A 22,758-nucleotide genomic window follows, 5' to 3' on the forward strand; every position below is an offset into this window, starting at 1 on the left:
CTAAACTCCTTCCTCCCAGTGCCAGACTAGTCACTAACCAGGTCAGCAAAGCATTACTGACATCATCAGCAGTAGGCTTCTCTCCAACACTAGAAGTCAGCACAAGGAAGTGGTGGCAGCCCCTGGCAGGGATGGGCACTCAGCTCATGGCTCTGTGAGTGTAGGGTTACCATATGGCTCTAGAAAAAAGGGGACGGACTGAGATATCCGAGTTTTACTTCCATTGAAAGAAATGGAAGTAAGAAGGATGGATAGAGACATCTGGGTTTTATTTCCATTGAAAGCAATGGAAGTAAAACCTGGATGTCTTAATCTGTCCTCCTTTTTCTGAAGCCATATGGTAACCCCATCTGTGAGTGGCGGCCACCATGTTACTTCTAGCCATGAACCATATGGCCTGCAGCCTTCTATGAATGATTTTAGTTACAAAAGTCAGTTTAAAACAGAGAAACAAATGCATTAATTATACCTAAAAAGCCAACTATTTAAACAGCACAAGCCTGATAATGCTTACTTATATTTAAAAAAATATCCAATTTCCTATTGCATTTTATGTAGAAATCAGGAGCCCTCAACCCAGTCCTCGGAACACTCCAAGCCAGTCTGGTTTTCAAGATATCCACAATAAATACACAAGATAAATTTGCATGCACTATCTTCTTGGTATGGAAATCTATCTCATAGAGATGACAAGTTACCCAGTTCCAGGCTGGAGATTTTTGGACAGTCCTGGTTTTCTGAGCATCCAATTCTGGTGTATTATGGGATTTGTGACACTAATTTCAATGCCCTCCATTATATTATTACTACTACTACTTCTTTATATGCAAATAGATCTCATGTACATCCATTGAGGAAATACTCAACCTGACTGGGTTGTGGATCTCAAGAACCAACACTGAGCGCCCCTGATGTAGGGTGTATTTAGAAACACTCAAAATAACAGGAATTTTCAGGGTCTTTGAACTGATCAGCAAGCCAGAAAAAAATAGAATAAAATAAAGCAAAGCATGTAAAGCAAGGCCAATATAGTTTCGTTTTCACTAACTGTCACAAAGCTGCAGTGTTTGCCCCTCAGTGGCTAGGGAGGGAGAATGCTGTGAAAGCAGCCCATCTCTTTTCCCTGGAGAAGAGGAGACTTAGAGGGGATATGAAGGGCATAGAGAGAGTAGAGAGGGACAGATTCTTCAAACTTTCAAAAAATAAAAGAACAAGAGGGCATTCGGAAAAGTTGAAAGGGGACAGATTCAAAACGAATGCTAGGAAGTTCTTCTTTACCCAACTTATGGTGGACACCTGGAATGCGCTTCCAGAGGAAGTAATAGGGCAGAGTACGATACTGGGGTTTAAGAAAGGAATGGACAATTTCCTGCTGGAAAAGGGGATAGAAGGGTATAGATAGAGGATTACTGCAAAGGTCCTGGATCTGTTGGGCTGCCGTGAGAGCGGACTGCTGGGCACGATGGACCTCAGGTCTGACCCAGCGGAGGCATTGCTTATGATCTTATGATATATTGCCCAATGGGAAGTAGGAGGCGGGGAAAAGTTTTCATTTAAATATGTTAGTTGAGAGAAGCTGCGGCCATCTTTTGACTGAAAATTTGGAAGAGGTGGATCACCGTGGGCGGTTATGGTAAGCTGTTTCTATAGTTTATAGAATAAGAACTTAAAACAGCTAGTGGTTAAGGCTTACACTTTGAAGTTTGGGGTTGAATTTGGATAACTTTTTGTTTTACTAGGGAGGACCCTTGAAACAGCAGTAGGTGAAACATGTCGGGTCTAATCCTCCCAAGCCGAACAAGTCAGAATTAAAAAATAGTAAAGAAGGAGTAAACATAACAGCTAAGTCTTTTGGATATATTTTATATCTTTATAATATATTTATGAACTTTTATGAAGATTTATGAAAGGAGTGAACTGGGTAAGTACTAAGCACTTTAAAGGAAGCCAAATAGATAATTAGTAGCAAACAGAAAAATGCACAAGGCACTTTTAAATTAATGGAAAGAAATAAAAAGTTTAACTAAAAAAGATAAATTAAGTAGAAATGAGCCAGTGAGGAAATGACCATGTAAAGCTCACCGCAATGAGAGTATTTTGAGGTGGTGGAGTGGTGGGACTGAGGCTCAAGGATCGCTAGAGACTTAGAGGTTTGAATATAAATTGCTAAATGGTGTACATACTCTAAGCAGAGATTTATGATTTACTAAAACATACTTTTTGGAGATACAAGATTGAAGTGTGACAGGAGGTGGAGCTAGAAGGCAGAGGTATGTCCTCAAATCTCTCTTCTACTACTACTTCTACAATCTACATATCATAGTGTTGTACATCAAATTATAGAAGAGACAGTCCCTGCTCAAAACAAACTGACAAGAAGGTGCATCTATAAACAGTGCTCAAGTGGGGGGAATTAGAGGGAATAATGACAGATATTGGTGCTTAGCAGGTGGGTTGGCAGTTCTGAAATCAGTATGGCATTTATAGTACCTGATCCCTGCCTATTAAAACAGTACTGATATGGTGCTCAGAAATCCAGATCTGTCCCACAATTTCTAGTCTGGCACTGGGTAATTTGGCACTTCTGTAGTTTGTGGGTTACTTTCTTGAAGTAATGTACAGTTTTGGGGGGCGATATCTATTCTGGTGTTCCAGTGGCGGCTCTGTGCATTCCAAGCCTCGTCCGTCCGCCCGTCTCTCTCTTGCTTTGCATTCAAAGCCCCATTTTTGTGCTCCAATAGGATTCTCAGTGCGTTCCAAGCCTCACTGTGGCATTACGTGCCAACTCCTAACCACCGTTTTTTAAAATACGTGTATAGCCTTTTAGCTATAAAGCTATACACGTATTTAAAAAAACGGTGGTTAGGGGTTGGCACGTTCTTAAGTTTTATTCTTAAACTGAAATGTGCATTGTGTGTCAGTTATAATAATGTCATATATAGTGCTGCTGCTTAGTTTTACTCACTATTATGAATTATTGCTCCTGTTATAAAAGAAGTTGATGTCACCAATTTTTATTCAGATTATAGCTAGTATTTTTATATTAAAGGCAGTACACTAGCAATAGCAGTGTTATTAATGCTGGAGTTAATTTTAAGAACATAAGAACATAAGAAGTTGCCTCCGCTGAGGCAGACCATAGGTCCATCCTGCTCAGCGGTCCGCTCCCGCGGCGGCCCATCAGGCCCATTGCCTGAGCAATGGTCTATACCTATCTATACCCCCCAATCCCTTTTTCTTCTAGGAATCTATCCAAACCTTCTTTGAAACCATTTAGTGTTTTCTTGTCTACAACAGCCTCTGGAAGCGCGTTCCATGTATCTACCACCCTCTGAGTGAAAAAGTACTTTCTAGCGTTTGTTCTAAACCTGTCCCCTTTCAATTTCCCCCAATGCCCCCTTGTACTTGTGGTGCCCCTTAATTTGAAAAATCTGTCCCTGTCTACTTTTTCTATGCCCTTCAGGATCTTGAAGGTTTCTATCATGTCTCCTCTAAGTCTTCGCTTCTCCAGGGAGAAAAGTCCCAACTGCTTCAATCTGTCGGTATATGGGAGATTTTCCATTCCCTTTCTCAGTTTGGTTGCTCTTCTTTGTACTCCCTCAAGTACCGCCATGTCCTTCTTGAGGTACGGCGACCAGTACTGGACACAGTACTCCAGATGCGGCCGTACCATTGCACGATACAGCGGCATGATAACTTCCTTCGTCCTGGTCGTAATACCCTTCTTAATGATACCCAGCATTCTGTTTGCTTTCCTAGAGGCTGTGGCGCATTGCGCCAATGCCTTCAGTGTTGCGTCTACCATCACTCCCAGGTCTCTCTCCAGGTTACTAACCCCTAGTGGTGTTCCCCCCATTTTGTATGTGAACATCTGGTTCTTTTTCCCCACGTGCATGACCTTGCATTTCCCCACGTTGAAGCTCATCTGCCATTTTTCGGCCCACTTTTCCAGCTGCGTTAGATCCTTTTGGAGCTCCTCGCAGTCTTCCTTGGTTTGAGCCCTGCTGTATAGTTTGGTGTCATCTGCAAATTTAATGACTTCACAATTAGTTCCCGCCTCTAGGTCATTTATGTAGATATTGAACAAGAGCGGTCCCAGCACCGACCCCTGCGGAACTCCGCTCGTGACCCCTTTCCAGTCTGAGTAGTGGCCCTTTACGCCAACCCTCTGCTTCCTGTTTGCCAGCCAGTTTTTGATCCATCGGTGGATCTCCCCTTGTACCCCGTGGTTCCATATCTTTTTAAGCAGTCTCTCGTGTGGCACCTTGTCGAAGGCTTTTTGGAAGTCAAGGTAAATGATGTCTATAGATTCCCCTTTATCCACCTGGCTGTTCACTCCCTCAAAGAAGTACAATAAGTTTGTGAGGCATGACCTACCCTTACAGAAGCCATGTTGACTTGGTTTTAGCTGCCCATTTTTTTCGATGTGCTCACAGATGCCGTCTTTAATCAGTGCCTCCATCATCTTTCCCGGGACTGAGGTCAGGTTCACCGGCCTGTAGTTTCCCGGGTCCCCCCTTGCGCCCTTCTTGAAGATGGGCGTGACATTTTCTATTTTCCAATCCTCCGGGATCTCTCCGGTTTTTAAGGATAGGTTGCATATCTGTCGAAGTGGCTCCGCTATTACGTCTTTTAGTTCCTTGAGTACCCTTGGGTGAATGCCATCCGGACCCGGCGATTTGTCGCTCTTTAGTCTGTCAATCTGCTTGAGTACATCCTCTTGGCTTACCTCTAAATCGACCAGCTTATCGTCTTGGTCTCCTATTACGATCTCCTCGGGTTCCGGAATGTTGGTTATATTCTCCATCGTGAAGACTGACGTGAAGAACTCATTTAACCTGTCAGCTATCTCTTTCTCTTCTTTTACAACTCCCTTTCGGTCTCCATCGTCCAATGGTCCCACTTCTTCTCTCGCCGGTTGCTTCCCCTTGACGTATCTGAAGAATGACTTGAAGTTTGTTGCTTCCTTTGCCAGTCTCTCTTCGTATTCTCTTTTTGCTTTTCTAACCACTCGGTGACACTCTTTCTGGTGTTCTTTGTGCCCTTTTTGGTTCTCCTCTGTTTGGTCCTTTTTCCATTTTCTGAACGATGCTTTCTTGTCGCTTATCGCCTTCTTCACTGCACTTGTTATCCACACTGGGTTTTTTGTTCTATTTTTTTTGCACCCTTTTCTGAACTTGGGGATGCATATGCTTTGTGCTTCGTGCACAGTCTCCTTGAGTAAGGTTCAGGCTTTTTCTACGGATTCCGTCTTCCCTATGTTGCCTTTGAGCTTCTTTCCCACCATTTTTCTCATGGCATCATAATTTCCTTTTTTGAAGTTGAGTGCCGTCGTTGTGGTTCTTTTCCCCTTTGATGATCCAATTTCAAGCTTGCACTGGATCATGTTGTGATCGCTGTTACCTAGTGGGGGTAATACCGCCACCTCCTTTGCTGGTCCCCCTAGTCCGTTGAAGATTAGGTCAAGAGTGGCATCGCCCCGTGTTGGTTCCGTGACCAGCTGCTCCATGAAACAGTCCCTCGTGACTTCTATGAATTTTGTCTCTCTTGCGCAGTTTGAGTGCCCAATACTCCAGTCTATCCCAGGATGGTTGAAGTCCCCCATCACCACCACATTTCCGCTTCTGCATACCTGTTTCAGTTCAGCCTCCATCTCCTGGTCGATTTCTTCCGGTTGTCCAGGTGGGCGGTAGTACAGACCCAGTTTAATGTCTGCTCCTGCTCCTCCCTGTAGCTTAACCCATAGTGATTCCAGGCCATCTGCCCGTACTGTTGTTTCCGTCCTGGCTGATGGTATGGAGTCTTTTATGTACAGCGCTATTTCTCCACCCTTTTTATGTGTCCTGTCTCTCCTGTATAGTTTGTACCCTGGTATGGCCACATCCCATTGATTGTCCTCGGTCCACCACGTTTCTGTGACTCCAATTATGTCTAGGTCCTTATTGCTGGCTGTGATTTCCAGTTCTCCCATTTTGGCCCTCAGGCTCCTAGCATTTGTGTATAGGCAGTTTAATTTATAATAAGTAAGGATGTTGTTATATTCTTTCAGGAGGGTAAATTCTGAAATGTGGTTTGATAAGCATTCGAAGTTAAATTTGTTATTTTTAGGATTTTGAAGTAAAAGCTTGAAAGCTTGGCATTCTCTTTGCCTTTAGCACACATTAACATCTGAGCAAGGCTTTTAATCTCAGACTTACATTTTCAGGGTATGTTCACCGAATCTTTGAAATATATTTATGATAAAATAATTTTTATAGTTATAATTGTGTATATCTTTCATTGTCAGTATGGTGTTATATTTATCACAAGGCTCAACAAAAACTAGGTGCCTAAAATTTTACCCTGCCACTTGAAATTTTGTGTCCTTACACCACCACCACCAAACTGGTCAGTGTGACTCGGCTGAAGTTTGAATTGTGTGACGCAGGCACTTTGTTGCTGCTCATGTTCTCCAAATATTTCACCGTCTCAAGTCTTGTGAGATTTAGAACCACGTGACCAGCATCAGAGTTCATGCAGTATGTGATGCGTACTTCAGCTGAGTCGTGCTGCAAAGGAAGGCCTACTTGGCTTTGGTGAAGCAGGAGGGCATTAGGACCAGTGCAGAACACTTTGGGAGTCTTAGGACTAGGAAGCACTTGTCATGCTGCTGGCGGACAGAAAGAAAAAAATAAATATGGGGCCTCTGAGGTCCTGCAGGGTTCAAGTCCTTGCTGTGTTTCTGCCCTCCCCCCCCCTTTTTTTTTTTTTTTTACCATAGATTTCTTCTTACTAATGAAATAAGTTTAATGCTGAAGGAAGGGGTAGAAATGCACCAGGGCCTTGAGCAGTGGCTCAGAGGTCCTTTTATTTATTACTTTGCTGCAGGCTGGACCATACTAAGCACCGGAAATCCTTATGACCAACTGGTGAAGCAAAGCAAACTAAGGTGATGGGCTGGTGTAGAATAATTCCCTAGTCTGGGACGTATTTCCCTAACTCAATCCTTTTCCCCCTTCATGTGCCCTCCTTTTATTTATCCCCTCCTTCCATCATTTTCCCTTTTCTCTCTCCCCACTTCCATCATCTGCCCCTTCTCTCTCTTTTCCCCCCACTTCCATCATCTGCCCTCTTCTCTCTCCTTCTCTCCACTTCCATCATCTGCCCCTTCTCTCTCTTTCCCTGCTCCTTCCATCATCTGCCCTCTTCTCTCTCCCCACTTCCATCATTTGCCCCTTATCTCTCTTTCCCCCCACTTCCATCAGCATCTGCCCCATTTCGCTCCCTACAACCCAATTCCATGCAGTATCGTTCCCCCTTATGTCTCTTTCCCTACATTCCATCAGCATCTGCCCTTTCCTCTCCCTCCACCACGCATCCATACCACCCTGACCCCCTTTCTCTCCCTTCACCATGATTCCATACCACCCTGACCCCGTCACCCTTCACCATGATTCCACACCACCCTGACCCCCCTTTGCCACCCTTCAGCATGATTCCCTACCACCCTGACTCCCCTTTGTCACCCTTCAGCATGATTCCCTACCACCCTGACCCCCCTTTGTCACCCTTCAGCATGATTCCATACCACCCTGATCCCCCCTGTCACCCTTCAGCATGATTCCCTACCACCCTGACCCCCCTTTGTCACCCTTCAGCATGATTCCCTACTACCCTGACCCCCCTTTGTCACCCATCAGCATGATTCCCTACTACTCTGACCTCCTTTCTTTCTGCATCCCAAAGGTCCCGCGATGACTGCTTCTCCTCGGATGGAAGAGGTAAGTGATGTCGGAGGGGACTGGGCCGGCAGACACAGTTAGTTGCGGCAAGATCCCACGATGACTGTGGCTGCTGGTCCCCCCCCCTCAACGTCACTTATCTTTTCCCAGTCATCGTGGGACCTTCATCACTTCAGCTCGGCTGCCGACTCTACTCTAAGTACGGCAGCCGGCTGAAGTGCCGTTTGAAGCAGCGCGGGAGGTTCCGCATCTGGCCGGCTGTGCACCCCCTTGGAGCGTGCACTTGGGGCGGACCGCCCCCCTCCGCGGTACGCCACTGCTATAGTGCTCTCAGATGTATGCAGCACTGCAGAGTCACAAAGAGGGAAAAGCACAGCCAAGTCTGGCCCTGGACTCCCTCCCCCCCTTTCTGGAGGACCTACTACTATTAAATATTTCTATAGGTCTACCAGACAAACCAGGCTTCACAGAGTTAAAAGTAAGAAAATAGTCTCTGCTTGAAAGAGCTTACAACTTTTTTTTTCTCTCCAAAAATACCCTGCTGAAAGCACAGAGGGAAGTACCATCAACCTAACCCGCCCAAAACTTTCTGTCTCGTCCCTCACTATGCAAATTACCCTACCCTGCTCACGGTGAGGAGTAGGGGCGGGAAAGGGGTAATTTGCATAGCGCGCCAAGGCGTTGGACCAATCGAAATACAACCCCTTGGCGCGCTATGCAAACTACCCCTTCCCCGCCCGTACTCCACCGTGAGCAGTGGAATGATTCATGGAAAATCCTTGTAGCAGCGCTGTAGCACTTAATTCAGCAAGCTTGCTTTGGTCGCTAATGCTGGTTCTTCTGCTCATGCTCAGTTAGACCTGATCTGAGCATGTGCGGAAGAACAGGCATCATCCGAAGTTTGTGTGCTGAATTAAGTGCTGCTGAAGATGTGGTTCAGGCAGGAAAGGTCTGTTCACCTTCAAGTACGGGGTGCAGGCAAACAGAAAGAAGCAGGCGCTTGACAATTCATGCGCGAACCACCGCCGAGTCGCGAGTCCGATGTCAGATCCCGGAACCGGTCCGGCGCGGTCTCTGCATATGCAAAATGACAGCCGGGCGCTCACTTAAAGTAGCTGGACGGTGCGCCCGGCTGAAACACGCTAGGGAGAACACTGTCCCGCTTAGGCCTAACTGCCCCAGTGAATCCCTGTTCCAAAGCTGAAAAGGTTGTGAAACATAGCTCTCAGTGCCTCCCCTAAAATGCACACTGAGACTTTTACTGGAATTGATAGACCAATTTGGTAAATTATCTGGATACAAAATAAATTGGAGCAAATCGGAGGTTCTTCCGTTAAATGTGCACTGTACAAAAGGAATATTTGATTCATTCCCTTTCCTTTGCAAGGAAGAGGGTATAAAATATTTAGGCATTATTATTCGGAAAACAGTGGAAGACACAATGCTGTCTTAAAAAATGTTTATATACAATTAGTGTCTCTCCTGACTGTATGTATTTTGTTTTTCTTTTATATGACCAGATGAGTAGTGCTGCAGTCAGCCCGATGTCAGTTCTGGCCTCAGGGAGTGGTGGGAGAGGGGCAGCCAAGGCTACCAGCTTTGTCCCTGAAATCCAAAGCATGATGTAAGTGTTGTATTACAGGACAAGGTGGATTGCATGCTCTTGAATATATTCACTTCAGAAAGGTTGTGGGTTTCAAGGAGACTTTTCTGAATAATAACTTCAGAAAAAATGATGAAATGAGAGGGATTAGGTTGCAGTTTAAATTTTAGTTGAAGCTGGAAAAATTTAGTGTGATGTAGGTGATGATTCTGGACATTTATGCTGGGAATATGAAATGACTTGTAAAACAGACCAGTGAGGCACAGCTGTTTGCTACGGTAGAAAGCAGAATGTTGAAAAGTAAGGTAGAATTATGGGATCGAACTCTGTGGGTGCCAGCTCCTTCACTTTGTTCAAGTTTCAAGTTTATTTGTAATTTGATATACTGATCATCACAAGTATCTGGTCGGTTTACAATAATAAAAATAAAAAAGTAAGATATTTAAAATTGCATAAATAGTTAAGAAAAAAAAATGGGGAAGTAAATGACAAGATAAAGACATACAATTGAGACAAGTGGGTAATGAGAGAAGGGAGGGGGAAAGGGAGGTTGTTAATTACATTATGTAAATGAATAAAAAGGAAGGGAAGAAAGGGAAGGGTAAAACAAAAGGGAGAGGGGAATGTTGCTTCTTAAAAGTGTTTCTCTGTTTATTAGTTTTTGTTTTTTCGGGTTTTCGGTTGGAGTTTAGATAGCCGTCTTTGAATAGAAATGTTTTAAGGTGTGTTTTAAACTTGTTTAGGGAATTTTCAGCACGGAGGTGAGGTGGCATTGAATTCCAAAGCGAGGGCGCGACAGTGGAAAATATAGTATTTCTAGTATAGTATAAGTCCTTAATTGAGGGGACTGTCAGTAAGCTCTGATTAGTAGATCTAAGGGCCCTAGCAGGGATATGAGGGGTTAGATATTTGTCTAGAAAGGCGAAGAAATGGGAAGTCCTAATTTTGAAAACTAGGAGGAGCATGTAGTTTGCATTGTGTATGGCACCCCAATCATTTTGAAATGTTGGTGCTTATGGTGCGTAAGACCAGAGTGGACATTTATAAATATGTCTAGGTTGAGAGCGCATTCATTACATAGTGAATTCAAATACTGTTCATCTTAAAATAGTCTGAGCACTCCAAAATCTCTGTGTTTGCTTTCAGAAAGCTATCAGAGTGCTGCTTTGTGATGTCAGCCACAACTGTAAAAGCAGCTGACTTTCAGAGGTCAGGCTTCTGGTCAGAAGAGTGTTATAATAAGTGAACCACAGCACTAGAGCGATGTTTAGAGGCAACATTCTCTCTTGGTCTCCTTAAAGATATAAACTAGTGGGTTAGGAAGAGGAATAATAAGCTTTCCTTGTTTTGTTCTTTTTATTTATTTTTTTTAAGAATGGGGGATGGAAAAACCAGAACTCCAGTTCCAGAATAAACATGATCTCTGAGAACATGCAAGGCTTGTAGGCTGTGGCAGCTTTCACGCCTTCTCAGTGACCAGTCAGAAGCAGTCACTGATTTTTTTTTTTTTCCTGAATTCAGTTTCTAAGTGGAGCTCTGGTTTCCGCCTTCCTAGTTGCCATTCAGAAACTGGGCTGAGATGATGCTGTCATTCTATGATCCCTCTTCAGCCTCCCACTTGCTACAGATTTAGTTCTTCCAGTGAGTGGGAGGTACGCATGCATGAACTCTTGCAAACAAAGAAATGCGTAATGCTTCCTGAAAGCTTACTGCTTCCTGCAAACACATTTTTCCTAGTGCCTCCTCCCCCTTTTTCCTGTAGTAAAAGGGAGAAGGGGCCAGAGTTAGCAAAAAAAAAATAAAAAATTGAGGCCTTGAATTTAATATTAGCTCTCTGTGGTAGTGTCTACCCAGTGAGTGGTTTTGTTTTCAAACTGCAGGAAGGAGTATATGTGGACCAGTGGGACCCTGTGGGGAAAACTTCCTTCCAGTACTGAAGACAGACCTAGCAGACTAAGGGTTCCTTTTACAAAGGTGCGCTAGTGTTTTTAGCGCACGCATCGGATTAGCACATGCTATTGTGTGCGCTAACCGAAAAACTACTGCCTGCTCAAGAGGAGGCGGTAGTGTCTAGTGCGTAGGGCATTTTAGCGCGCGCTATTCTGCGCATTAAGGCCCTAACGCACCTTTGTAAAAGGAGCCCTAAGAGTATCACAGAAAGGTTTACCCCTGGATTACTAAATAAGTACACATTTCTCTTTTGAGGGAAGGGAGGAAGGATCCTAGTGTCCAGTTTTTTTTTTGTTTTCCTTGTTTCATACCACTGATGAAGTTGCAAGCTAAAAAGTCTGTAGGGTTTTTACATAGTTTGATGTGATTGACACATTAAAAGTTCTTAAGGGTAATTCATCAAAGGGCGCTAAAAGCCCTTTGATTTCCCCCCCCTTAATCTTGGCGGTTTGGCGAGATTATAAAAAGAATTGACTAACATTTTGTTTTTATTAGGTGTACATGAAAGATACTGGTATAATAGAACAAAATTGTACCTTTGCTTTTTAAGAGCTTTTCAGAATAGAAATCTGCTGAAAAAATGGTTTTAGAGACCTCCTGGGGCATAGAAGCTGACATTTTGGGCTCCTTTTACAAAGGTGCGCTAGCGTTTTTAACGCATGAACTGGATTAGTGTGCGCTAGCCGAAAATTTACCGCCTGCTCAAAAGCGGCTAACGCGCAGGGAAATTTAGCGCGTCGTGCGTTAAGGCCCTAGCGCGCCTTTGTAAAAGGAGCCCTTTGAGTAAAGCATGGAGTTTGCTTTCTTTCTACCTGCCTACTGTCCTGTCGCAGGTTTTATTCACGGATTACCTCCCACCCTTGTCTGCTGCAGAGGTCCTTCTGTGTTTGGCTTGAATTTTGCATTTTGTTCCTATAACCTTCACTGGAAGACCTTTGAAGTGTATTATTGTCGCAATACTCGATGAAAAAAGAGTTTTTTCTTCACTTTCTTTTTGAGCTTTACTGTTTTTGGACTACATAAGATAACCCCTTGATATTTTCATTGTATGGTTGCCTCCCATCCCATTGAAGCTTGCTCTGTAGTTGTGTGTTTTTATTGTAGCTCTTGTTTTCTAAGCTTCTTTGTAGATTTACAAAGCCAAGGAGTCTTTTTACTAAGCTCAGGTAAAAATAGGCCTTAGCATGCAGTTATGCGGGTCTTTACCCTGCGCTAAGACCATATTTTACCATGCTGTAAAGACCCGTATTTTCTGTTGGGGGTTTTTTTTTTTTTTTTTTAAATAGCTGTGCACTAATATTGCATGTGGCCATTTTTAAACATTGCTGCAGGAACATTTACTACATCCTGTTTTGTAGGTAGTAAAGGCTTCTGTGTTATCGGTGCAGTTACCAGGTAGCGTGCAGTAATTAGCACAGGAATGCTCACTCTCCACTCCTAATATGCCCCCTCAAAAAATTTTTGCACACGGTCAGCGCTTGCACATTTCAAAACCACTAAGCAGTGTAGCTGTGTGTTCTGTGGTAGTCCATTTTTTTGTGTTAGTACCTAGTGCAGCTTAGTGAAAAGGCCCCTAAGTTTAGTGAAACAGCCCCTAAGTCTCTCCACATAATACTCAGATTTGGGGTCATGTAACATTGTTGTCCTGTGTAGAATCTCCTTTACTTTTTGTATAAGTAGTATTCAGAACTAGAGTAGAAGCACTTATCGGGCCAATGAATTGGTGCAAGCAAGAAAAATTTATGCTTGCCAATGTTTCAGCCCATTGTGGATTTTCAATGGGGCCAGTGCTGATAAAAATGTAACTTTTCTTTCCCTAAAGTGCTGTGTTGACTGCTCTTCTCTCCATCTGCCAGTGGTATTGGGAGGGGGCCATGGACCCAAGTTCATGGAGGTGTTGGAGGAGGAGCCGAAAGACCATAAATAGAAGCCCAGGGTCTTTGTGATGTGGCAGTGGGGGGAGGGAGGGGGAGTTGCAAATGTAACATTTGCCCTATGTGCTTGGAGACCCATGGTGTACTATTGGTTTCTGCTTTATTGATGGTGCTTCGATACTGCAGCACAGAGCTTTTGGCACACTATTTTGGGTGTTTTTCTTTCAATGTAATGGTATGCTGGGAATCTTTCTTGCTTTTGATTGTCTAAAGGCATACTTTGCAAAATGAGAAGCTGCCAGAGTTCTGTTCTGGGATATTATCTCCTTTGCATCTGGGCATACTATCAGTCTTTCTTACTGTTCTGTAATGCTGATTGGGGTAGTGGAGCAGCACTTTAGTTGTTAATACAATTTATAGCCTGGCTATCATAGTTTTAGACCAATAACAATAATGCATACAGAATTAAAGTAGACAACACAAGCATAAAAACTGACCTTTTTGAGCAATAGCCATAATATCTTCAGATTACAGTATTGAAGATAATATTACCTGTGCCCCCTCCCCCCCCAATTTTTTTCCCAAGTGTGATGATTAGATATTTTCTCTCAGAACATTATGAGCCAAAAAAAAAATCAATATTATTTGCTTTTCTTGTCATGACTGGAAGGAGGAATAACTATAAATCTTCTAATAACAATTCTATGAACAGCCAAAGATGGAAGTTCTGTGTGTACTTATATTCCACCTAATTCGCAAAGGTTCAAAGTGGGTAATAAGGCAAAACCAACATGTAGCTACAGTAAGTCATGTTGTTAGCTGTCACAATTTTAAGGAATTTCATAAAAAATTTGCCTTAACTTTTCAGAAGTGTAAATCCATCATTTTGATGTACAGAATATGGTAAAGAATCCCAAAGCTTTACCAACAACAAAAAATAATTTGTCATATAAAGACTGAGTGAATGTTTTTTTACAGATGGAACAACCAGAATTAGACTGCTTGTTTTTATTACATCCATGTCTGGCAACTCCAATCAACTGAATTAATTTGAGAAGTGACTATGGTGAAAATCCTCCACCAACACAATTAAATCAACAATAAGTTTAGCATCAGTATTGTGCAATAAACTTTGAAGTCAGTTTAACTATGTACTAGGAATGTACAATGTACTAGGAATTGCAATAATCTAAGTGAGAGAGAGTGAGCAACTGAACCAGAACCCTGAAATGGTTAATATAAAAAAGAGCGAACCATACAGTTACTTTAAGTATGAAAACATTTTTTTAATTAGTTTATTAACTTGCAATTGTATATTCAAGAATCCAATATAATTCCTAGTACTCTGGAAGACCTATCTGCCTTTAAGAAAAGCTTATCACCGACTGATATAAGAGTCCTGAAGCATGTCAGGCTTTAGGCCAAACCAAATTAACTTTGCTTTTGTCAGTATTCAATTGTAGGTGTTGAGGCAATACCCAAATCTTAATCTTATTGATACCATTGGTTTTCAGAGTATAGGGCAAAGTCATATCAGTTAAAAACATAAGAATATCCTTACTGGGTCAGAACCATGGTCCATCAAGCCCAATAGCCCGTTCTCACGGTGGCCAATCAAGGTCACTAGCACCTGGCCAAAACCCAAGGTGTAGCAATATTCCATGCTACCAATACAGGGCAAGGAGTGGCTTCCCCCATGTCTTTCTCAATAACAGACTATGGACTTTCCATCCAGGAACTTGTCCAAATCTTTCTTAAAACCAGCTATGCTATCCGCTCTTACCACATCCTCTGGCAACGCGTTCCAGAGCTTAACTATTCTCTGAGTGAAAAAAAAAATTCCTCCTATTGGTTTTAAAAGTATTTCTGTGTAACTTCATCGAATATCTCCTAGTCTTTGTAATTTTTGATGGAGCGAAAAATCGACCCACTTGTACCCGTTCTACTCCACTCAGGATTTTGTAGACTTCAATCATACCTCTCCTCAGCCATCTCTTTTCCAAGCTGAAGAGCCGTAACCGTTTTAGTCTTTCCTCATACGAAATGAGTTCCATCCCCTTTACCATCTTGGTCGCTCTTCTTTGAACCTATTCTAGCGCCACTATATCTTTCTTGAGATAAGGAGACCAGAATTGAACGCAATACTCCAAATGAGGTCGCACCATGGAGCGATACAGGGGCATTATGACATTTTTAGTCTTGTTAACCATCCCCCCTTTTTTAAAAAAAATAATTCCCAGCATCCTGTTTGCTGTATTTTTTTTTTTTTTTGCTACCAAAAGAAAAATATTTGCACATGAAGAAAGAGTCTTGCATAAATCCAAACATACATCAGACAGACAGGACATGAAATGATTATAAAGCAATAGCAAGATAGGTGACTCCTGTGGGATCCCGCATGGAAAAACACCAAAATTTGAAGGTTGAATCATCTTTAAGTACCTGGTACTATTGCTGCCCGATTCAGGAAAAAAAATTTCGATTCGACCTATTGAATTGGTTTTTCGATTCGATTTTCCTGCCAAATTGGGTGTTTTTTTCAAACATCCTGGTGGGTTTATTATATAGCCTCTTCACCCCCTTTTCCTTCTAAACAAAATAAACAAAAAAGACTTTTCCTCTCTCCATTAAATTCTAGCTCACGTTTGCGGTTCTTATGTTCTTAACACCAGCTCTGTCAGGATACACGTTTCAAATCTGACATATTGTAATCACAAAACAGAAAATAAAATTAGTTTTTCTACTTTTTGTTGTCTAATCATTATTCAAATCTTGTTGGTCCCAGGTTCTGGTTATCTTCCGATAACTTGCTTGCCAGGGTCTCCTTCTTTCTTCTTTCTCTGTGCTAACCATCTATCTGCCATCTCCGTCCTCCCCTTCCATTTCCCTTCCCTCCCCCGGAGGTCTGGCATCTTTCTTTTTTTTCGTCTCCATCTACAGATCCGCCTTTTCTTAACTACCCTTTCATCCAGCATCTCTCCCTCCTTCCCCACCACCCCATGGTCCACCATCTCTCCCTTTATTTCCCAACTACCCTCCTATCCAGAATCTCTATGCCCCCCTCCACACCATGCCTTGTGTCCAACTTCTCTCCCTTTCTGTTCCTTCTCTCCCTAAATCCCATTGTCCATCATCTCTCTCCATCTCCTCTATTTTTAGACCCATTATTTCTTCTCCCCCAAAGTCCGGCATATGCATGTCTCTTCGAAACCCCCCTTCCCTCCCTCCCTCCGTGTACTTCTACACTAGGTCCCCCCTCCTCTGAAGGCCTGTCCTCCCCTTGAAGGTCTGCACCCCCCCTTGAAGGCCTGGACCCCCCCAAGGCCTGTGCCTCTGAAGGCCTGTCCCATCCTGAAGGACTGCGCACACCCCCCGGAAGGCCTCCGTGTTCCCCCTGGCATCCCCGCACCGTTTACCTTATAGGTGAAGCCTGCAGAGCAGATCGCGGTACTAGTGTCTTTGCAAACTGCTTTGAGCTGTTTCCTCTGCTGCAGTCCCGCCCCTCCTCTGACATCAGAGGCGGGATCGCAGCGGAGGAAACAGCCTCGAAGCAGTTTGCAAAGACACTGGTACCGCGATCTGCTCTGCAGGCTTCACCTATAAGGTAAACAGTGCGGGGAGTCCAGGGGGGAAGCTGGACACCAGGATGGGAAATTGGACTCCAGGGGGGGAACCAGACGCCAGGGGGGAGAACCGACAGTACCACTTCCCTACTGACCCTCCCTCCTCTCCCTCTAAAGCAGGTGCGGCAGCGGCCGGCCAGCAAGAGCAGCGCTGCCGCTCCTGTTTTAGGGGGCGAGGGGGGAGGTTCCAACTCGGGAAGCTGATTTTTGGGTGTTTTAAATCGATTTGAATCGATTCACCCGAAGTGAATCGGTGAACCGATTCGAATCGTGAATCGGGCAGCACTACCTGGTACTGCCTGTTTTATTTATTTTTTTTTTTTTAACAGAAACAGCTAAACAAACTACAAGATAATTTCTTCAGCAACAGATCATGATCTACTGTTTTGAATGCCACGGAAATGTCAAATTGAAGCAACATTATTTGATCCCCCTCCCCAGTACATTCTCAACTGTTGATGCCAAGAAAATTAGCAAGGTTTTAGTACTGTGAGTTCAAGATCAAGTTGTGGCACTTAATATACGTAGTTGAAAGCCATCTAAAAATTCAATCAGTTTGTTTTATTGTTTTCTTTCTTTAATTGTATAGAAATACATATGGTGGCACATACAAAATAAGTTTAAAATTCATGAGTAAAGCCATAGTTTGCAGGAGTTGGGGCTGAGGCCTTTATGGCTATCATTAGTCACAAGTTTTAAAGTAATGCTAATTCAGCCCTTTTATAGATGTGGAGATAGAGAAATGGTGTTTCTTTCTATTTCAAAGGTAGACAGGATGGTGGTGTTTTTAAAATCAGTTGCAGTTGTGCACCATGAGTACTCCAAAGACATTTTGGGGTGTAACAAATTTATGTAAATACAAAACCTTATTAACTTTATCAACTGAAAGTGGTGGGCTCTAAATCAGTACATTTAACTTAATTCTTTCAGGAAAGTAGTCAGTTGTCCTATGGCCATTTTTAGAAAACAATTGAAGACCTATCATTTTTCTAAATATTTGACTGTTTAATGAATCATTTTATTTCATGTAACATGTTTACTTTTATAACATTTTGTAAACCGTGTTGAACTTCTGGTTATGCGGGCAATAAGCACAATGTTATGTTATTCATGGTATGTTGTATGTTATGTTATATATGGTAGGTTATGTTGTATGTTATGTTATGTTGTATGAAGTCTCTTCCTTGAACTGTGTCGCCGCTAACGCAAATGAGTCACCAACATTTTAGTAGGTTGAGGGCTTTAGGAGTAATTTTAAAACTCTGCATGCCTGAAAAACTACATTTATTCTTTGGGATTTATTAACTATTTAGTTCGTATGAAGAGATTCACCCAAGGCCATACACATAAAATATAATTCAAAAACTGCATGCATGCTTTTACTGAATTTAACCTTTTCAAAGTGAAAGAATGCATGTATGTCCACTTTTAAAATCCAACCAGGGAAATGATACATATTTATACTCCCTCTCAAGACGTGCACAGATTTTTAGATTTAGGTTTTGTGTATGTGGCTTAGGGCTTCTTTTACAAAGATGCGCTAGCGTTTTTAGCGCATGCACCGGATTAGCATGCGCTAGCTGAAAAATTACCGCCTGCTCAAGAGGAGGCGGCAGCGGCTAGCGCGTGTGGCATTTTAGTTCGAGCTGTTCCGCGCGTTAAGGCCCTAACACACCTTTGTAAAAGGTCTTTAAAAGTATGCATGTAAACGCAGATCCCTCCTCAGTCTCACTCCCAGAAATGCTGTGCTCAGTTCAGGTAAACTTTGGCACATACAGGCTCTATGCACATAACTTTTAACTGCATATTGGGCAGGCAGCTTTAAAAAGTCTCTTTCTTTGAGTAAAGTACTGCTTTATTCATGGACATAATTTGAAAATTTTTTTCTTTAAGAGGCTAACCATCTTGATTTTGAACATTTAGCAAAATACAATATTATTTCTTTCGTTTTCAATCCCATTCTCCCTAACGAGCTCAGAAAAGCTTACAATAGTAGGTGAAAATGTGACTGCATAGAGGTCAGTACTGCTTTGGTGGTGATACCACTGTACATTTCTGGTTTTCCGTGAATACTTTCATAGGTTTCTCTCTGCAGTACACCCTGAGAAGAATCCTTGCAAGAAATATATATAGCCAGCAAATTTACACATTGAAAAGTGGTGCTTTCTGTGCTACTTTAGATTCAGTTCTGTGCTAGATGCTTTTTTTTTTTTTCTTCTCTAAACTTCTACAGCTTCTGGCAGGCTGCTCTTTCATGTGAGCAGATGGACTCAGTTACGGAACAGCTTCTAGTTTTGCAGTGGTAATTCATTCAGTAGAATTGTTATACCTTGATTGTGATGTATGGAGTTTTTAAAAGACACTGAAGTGATGAAAGATTTGCCTGTCCGTCAGATGAGATGTGTACTACCATGGTGTAGTGCTCTGTGTTTCATTAAGAGCAAGAAGTTTGTCAGCACTATTCTGACTGATTCTCTGTGACGCTTAACTTGTGCTTTTGTCTCTTAGGTTTCTATAGTCAGATGCAGTATTGGGCAGCAAGTTTGATTCTTGGAATGTTTTTCTCTCATCCAGGAATCAATAGACTACATGGCCCACTCCCAAATACCCAAATTACCTTATCTGTTTGGCATGTAGGAGTAGTCAAGTGCTTAGAGCAGCAGATTAACTCTGTTGGATCCACAATTTTGTTTAGTTTAAGAACCAGGAAAGCCAGGGCTCAAGTTCTAGTTATCTCACCAACACTCCTTATGACTTTGGCAAGTTGCTTTACATTCTGTGTCCTTGGATACAGGTTTGAGGTTGGATATACTAAAAGGTGCTACCATTTATTAACACATGGGACCTATTTATTCAAAGTATGTACTAAAGATAATAACATGTGGTAGTGAACTTATGTAAATCTAGTGCTTAGATTGAGACAGGGCTGAAATGGAACTTGGCTTAGGTTTGGAACAGTGAGTAATTAAAAACCAAATAAGCTGATGAGGTGCTTGGACTTTTGTTTTCAAGCATTCTGCAACTCTTGGGAGACCTAGGTCTTGAGTAGTTGCTGACTCAAAAAGCATGTGGGGTAAAGTGCTCCCTCAACATGTTCATTGGTAAAATAAAAAGCCAGAAGTGCTAACCATTTACCCCCATAGATGCAAAATGTTGGAAAACCTTCAGCATCTCGTTTCCACAATCTGCAATCCAGTCATATACTCAATTCAACAGTGATACATTTTCTCAATAGGATCTTCGGACAGCTGTCAGGGTATATAATGCCTGCAATCACAGCCCTTATCTTATCCTATTGAGAAAAAAAATATCACTGTTGAATTGAGTATATGACTGGATTGCAAATTGTGGAAATGTGATGTTCAGATACCAGTCTATTGATTAGTTTAGTGACTGTGAAAAACCTTCAGGGCAGTTAGATAATGTTTACATTAATGTCTTTGATGTCAGAGCTTGTTTCTGTGCCCCTTGTCTCCCATTGCCTTGTGAGCATGTAGAGAAGATATTCATAGATGTCATTGGTACAAGTGTGTGTTTGTGTTTTTAAAGTGTGGTTAGGGTGTGAAAATTATTTTAGTGTATACTGTGCTCCAGGTATAGAGAAGAAAATGCTGAGCGTATATAGTGATTTGTGCAGCATTTTGGCTTTGCCAGCTTTTTGAATGAAATATTTTAACTTTTAAAGATTCTAATTGGTCTCTGTTTTTTCTCTGATAAATGCAAGTATGGCGTTCGTTTTTTATAAAAAGATAAGTAAATGAAGAGCACCAGTCTATTTTGTGAATGCTGTGTGCCCATTGTGTTGGCAGTTCTACAACTGGGCACTTCCATTTAGGTGTCATGAGATCATGTGGGGGAAGCCGATTTCTGTAATGGAACATGGGTGCCTAGGTTCCACTATAAGATACTAATGTAACCCAGTTTTAGGTACTCGCAGGTACATAAGAATTGCTGCTGTTGGGTCAGACCAGTGGTCCATCATGCCCAGCAGACCGCTCACGCGGCGACCCTTTGGTCAAAGACCAGCGCCCTAACTGAGACTAGCCCTACCTGCGTACGTTCTGGTTCAGCAGAAACATTTGTAACTTTGTCTTGAATCCCTGCAGGGTGTTTTCCCCTACGATAGACTCCGGAAGAGCGTTCCAGTTTTCCACCACTCTCTGGGTGAAGAAGAACTTCCTTATGTTCGTACGGAATCTATCTCCTTTCAATTTTAGAGAGTGTCCTCTTGTTCTCCCTACCTTGGAGAGGGTGAACAACTTGTCCTTATCTATTAAGTCTATTCCCTTCAGTACCTTGAATGTTTCGATCATGTCCCCTCTCAATCTCCTCTGTTCGAGGGAGAAGAGGCCCAGTTTCTCTAATCTTTCACTGTACAGTACTGTATGCTGGACATTGACCTGGCATAATTTTAGGTGACTAAATGAGGCAAGGGTGCATGTAAGTTATACACATAAGTGGGAGGTCCACTCATGTCCCATTGATGCTCCATCCCTATGTTTTCCCCTCTTGCATACATGCTGATAAGTCAAGTGAGTATTTGCAGAGTAGTTCTTATGCTCTGTGCTGCTATTTGAGATATTTACTCCTGCAAATGTGGGCACCTAGATTATAGAATTGCCCTTTACGATTAGCATATGCATGTTCAATTTGTCCAAGCACTATGTTAGCAAGGTGCCATACAAGTGCTTTTGTACTGTACCTTGCCTCTCTACCAACAAAACCATTTCTTATATGTACTTAGCTTTTTTTTCTCTCTTGCCTGAGTATATCTCCTGCTGTTTTGCATGAGAAAGCATCTATTTTATTTTTGGTTTTGTCACCTTGTTGTGCAGTCTTTTCTGTTTTTAGATATCTACTGTTCTTCTCCAGTTGCACTCTGCTGCTCCTGTCTTGGTGCCATTATAAGTATTGTGCACTCTGCACTTTTCCATCTGATCTAGTAAGGGGCCACAAACAAATGCACGAGCAGAGAGATTTAGGCTAGGTAATGGTGTTGATAAAGTATGTCCCCTATTGCAAGGCTACCAGTTGCTTCTCATAATATAGCTACTGCTGATGAGATACCTTTGCAATTTGACTGGTAGGGTGAGACCACTGACAATGCACAACTGGCCAAACTGTGTTGAAATCTCTTGGGTCTATTTCCTTGGTGAAGAGGTAGCAGACACATGATGTGGCCACTAGGCTTTCACTCTTTAAAAAAAAAAATACCCTAAATTTTTTATATGTAAAATTAAGCTGGCATTTCAAAATACAATTTGGGTGAATTTGGCAATGTAGTGTAGAAAAGGAGCCTGTCTCAGGCACTTAAAAGCTAAAACGATGAAAATATGAAATGCTTACAGTTTCACAAGAAGAATCTGCTGAAGACTTAAACCAAAAGCTTTTGGACTCCAAATGCAAGGGCACATTTTGTGAATCTTGTTAAAGGGAGACAGCCTGAAGCTAGAATAAATTGATTTTTCTTTTGCTTGGACTATTCTGGCTGTCTGACTGTGGAACTTGGCAGCAGTGGAGAATTTCTGGCTATAAGTTGAAGTGAGTGCAAGTGTTGCATAGATGTCTAGAGTGTTGTGTGCTCGTTTTACTTTGTGTTCTTTAGTTTTGAAACCTTATTTACTGGTACTACAGCAAAAAAAAATACATCTAGTCTGCTTATTTTGCTTGAGCAGCTTGTAGGAGATGGGGACCCTCATTTGCCCAAAAAACCAGTAGGGGCTTAAGAGGGGGGGCCATGTGTGGAAAAACAATGGTAGTTGCTTAATGGTAGGACTGGCCCTCCAATTTCCTTCCCATCACAATATTACTGAGGGCAGGGTTGTGAGAGAATGGAGTGAAGAACATAGTGAGAAAGAGAGAGAGAGTATGTGCATAGGACACGCAGTCAGGGGAGAGGAGGCGAGAACTCTTACCTACAGCTCCCTGTCCTGCTCTTTTCTGCTGGTTAGGCCTAAAAAGGTAGGTATCCACATCTCTGGCTGTGC

At 42.4% G+C, this 22,758-nt stretch overlaps 1 protein-coding gene across 3 annotated transcripts in view; it reads left to right on the forward strand.

Moving 5' to 3' along the window:
* The first annotated feature begins 8,535 nt into the window (after window positions 1-8,535).
* Window positions 8,536-22,758, forward strand: part of SUPT3H (SPT3 homolog, SAGA and STAGA complex component) — an 827,513-nt gene continuing 813,290 nt past the window's right edge. For all 3 annotated transcript variants that reach the window (XM_033937114.1, XM_033937116.1, XM_033937115.1), the window contains exons 1-2: window positions 8,536-8,670; window positions 9,242-9,345. In XM_033937114.1, the coding sequence (XP_033793005.1) occupies window positions 8,593-8,670; window positions 9,242-9,345 (182 nt within the window). In that variant the 5' untranslated portion in view covers window positions 8,536-8,592. The remainder of the gene's footprint in view (window positions 8,671-9,241; window positions 9,346-22,758) is intronic.

The sequence above is a fragment of the Geotrypetes seraphini genome, chromosome 3 (genome assembly GCF_902459505.1).
Source record: "Geotrypetes seraphini chromosome 3, aGeoSer1.1, whole genome shotgun sequence".
Taxonomy (NCBI): domain Eukaryota; kingdom Metazoa; phylum Chordata; class Amphibia; order Gymnophiona; family Dermophiidae; genus Geotrypetes; species Geotrypetes seraphini.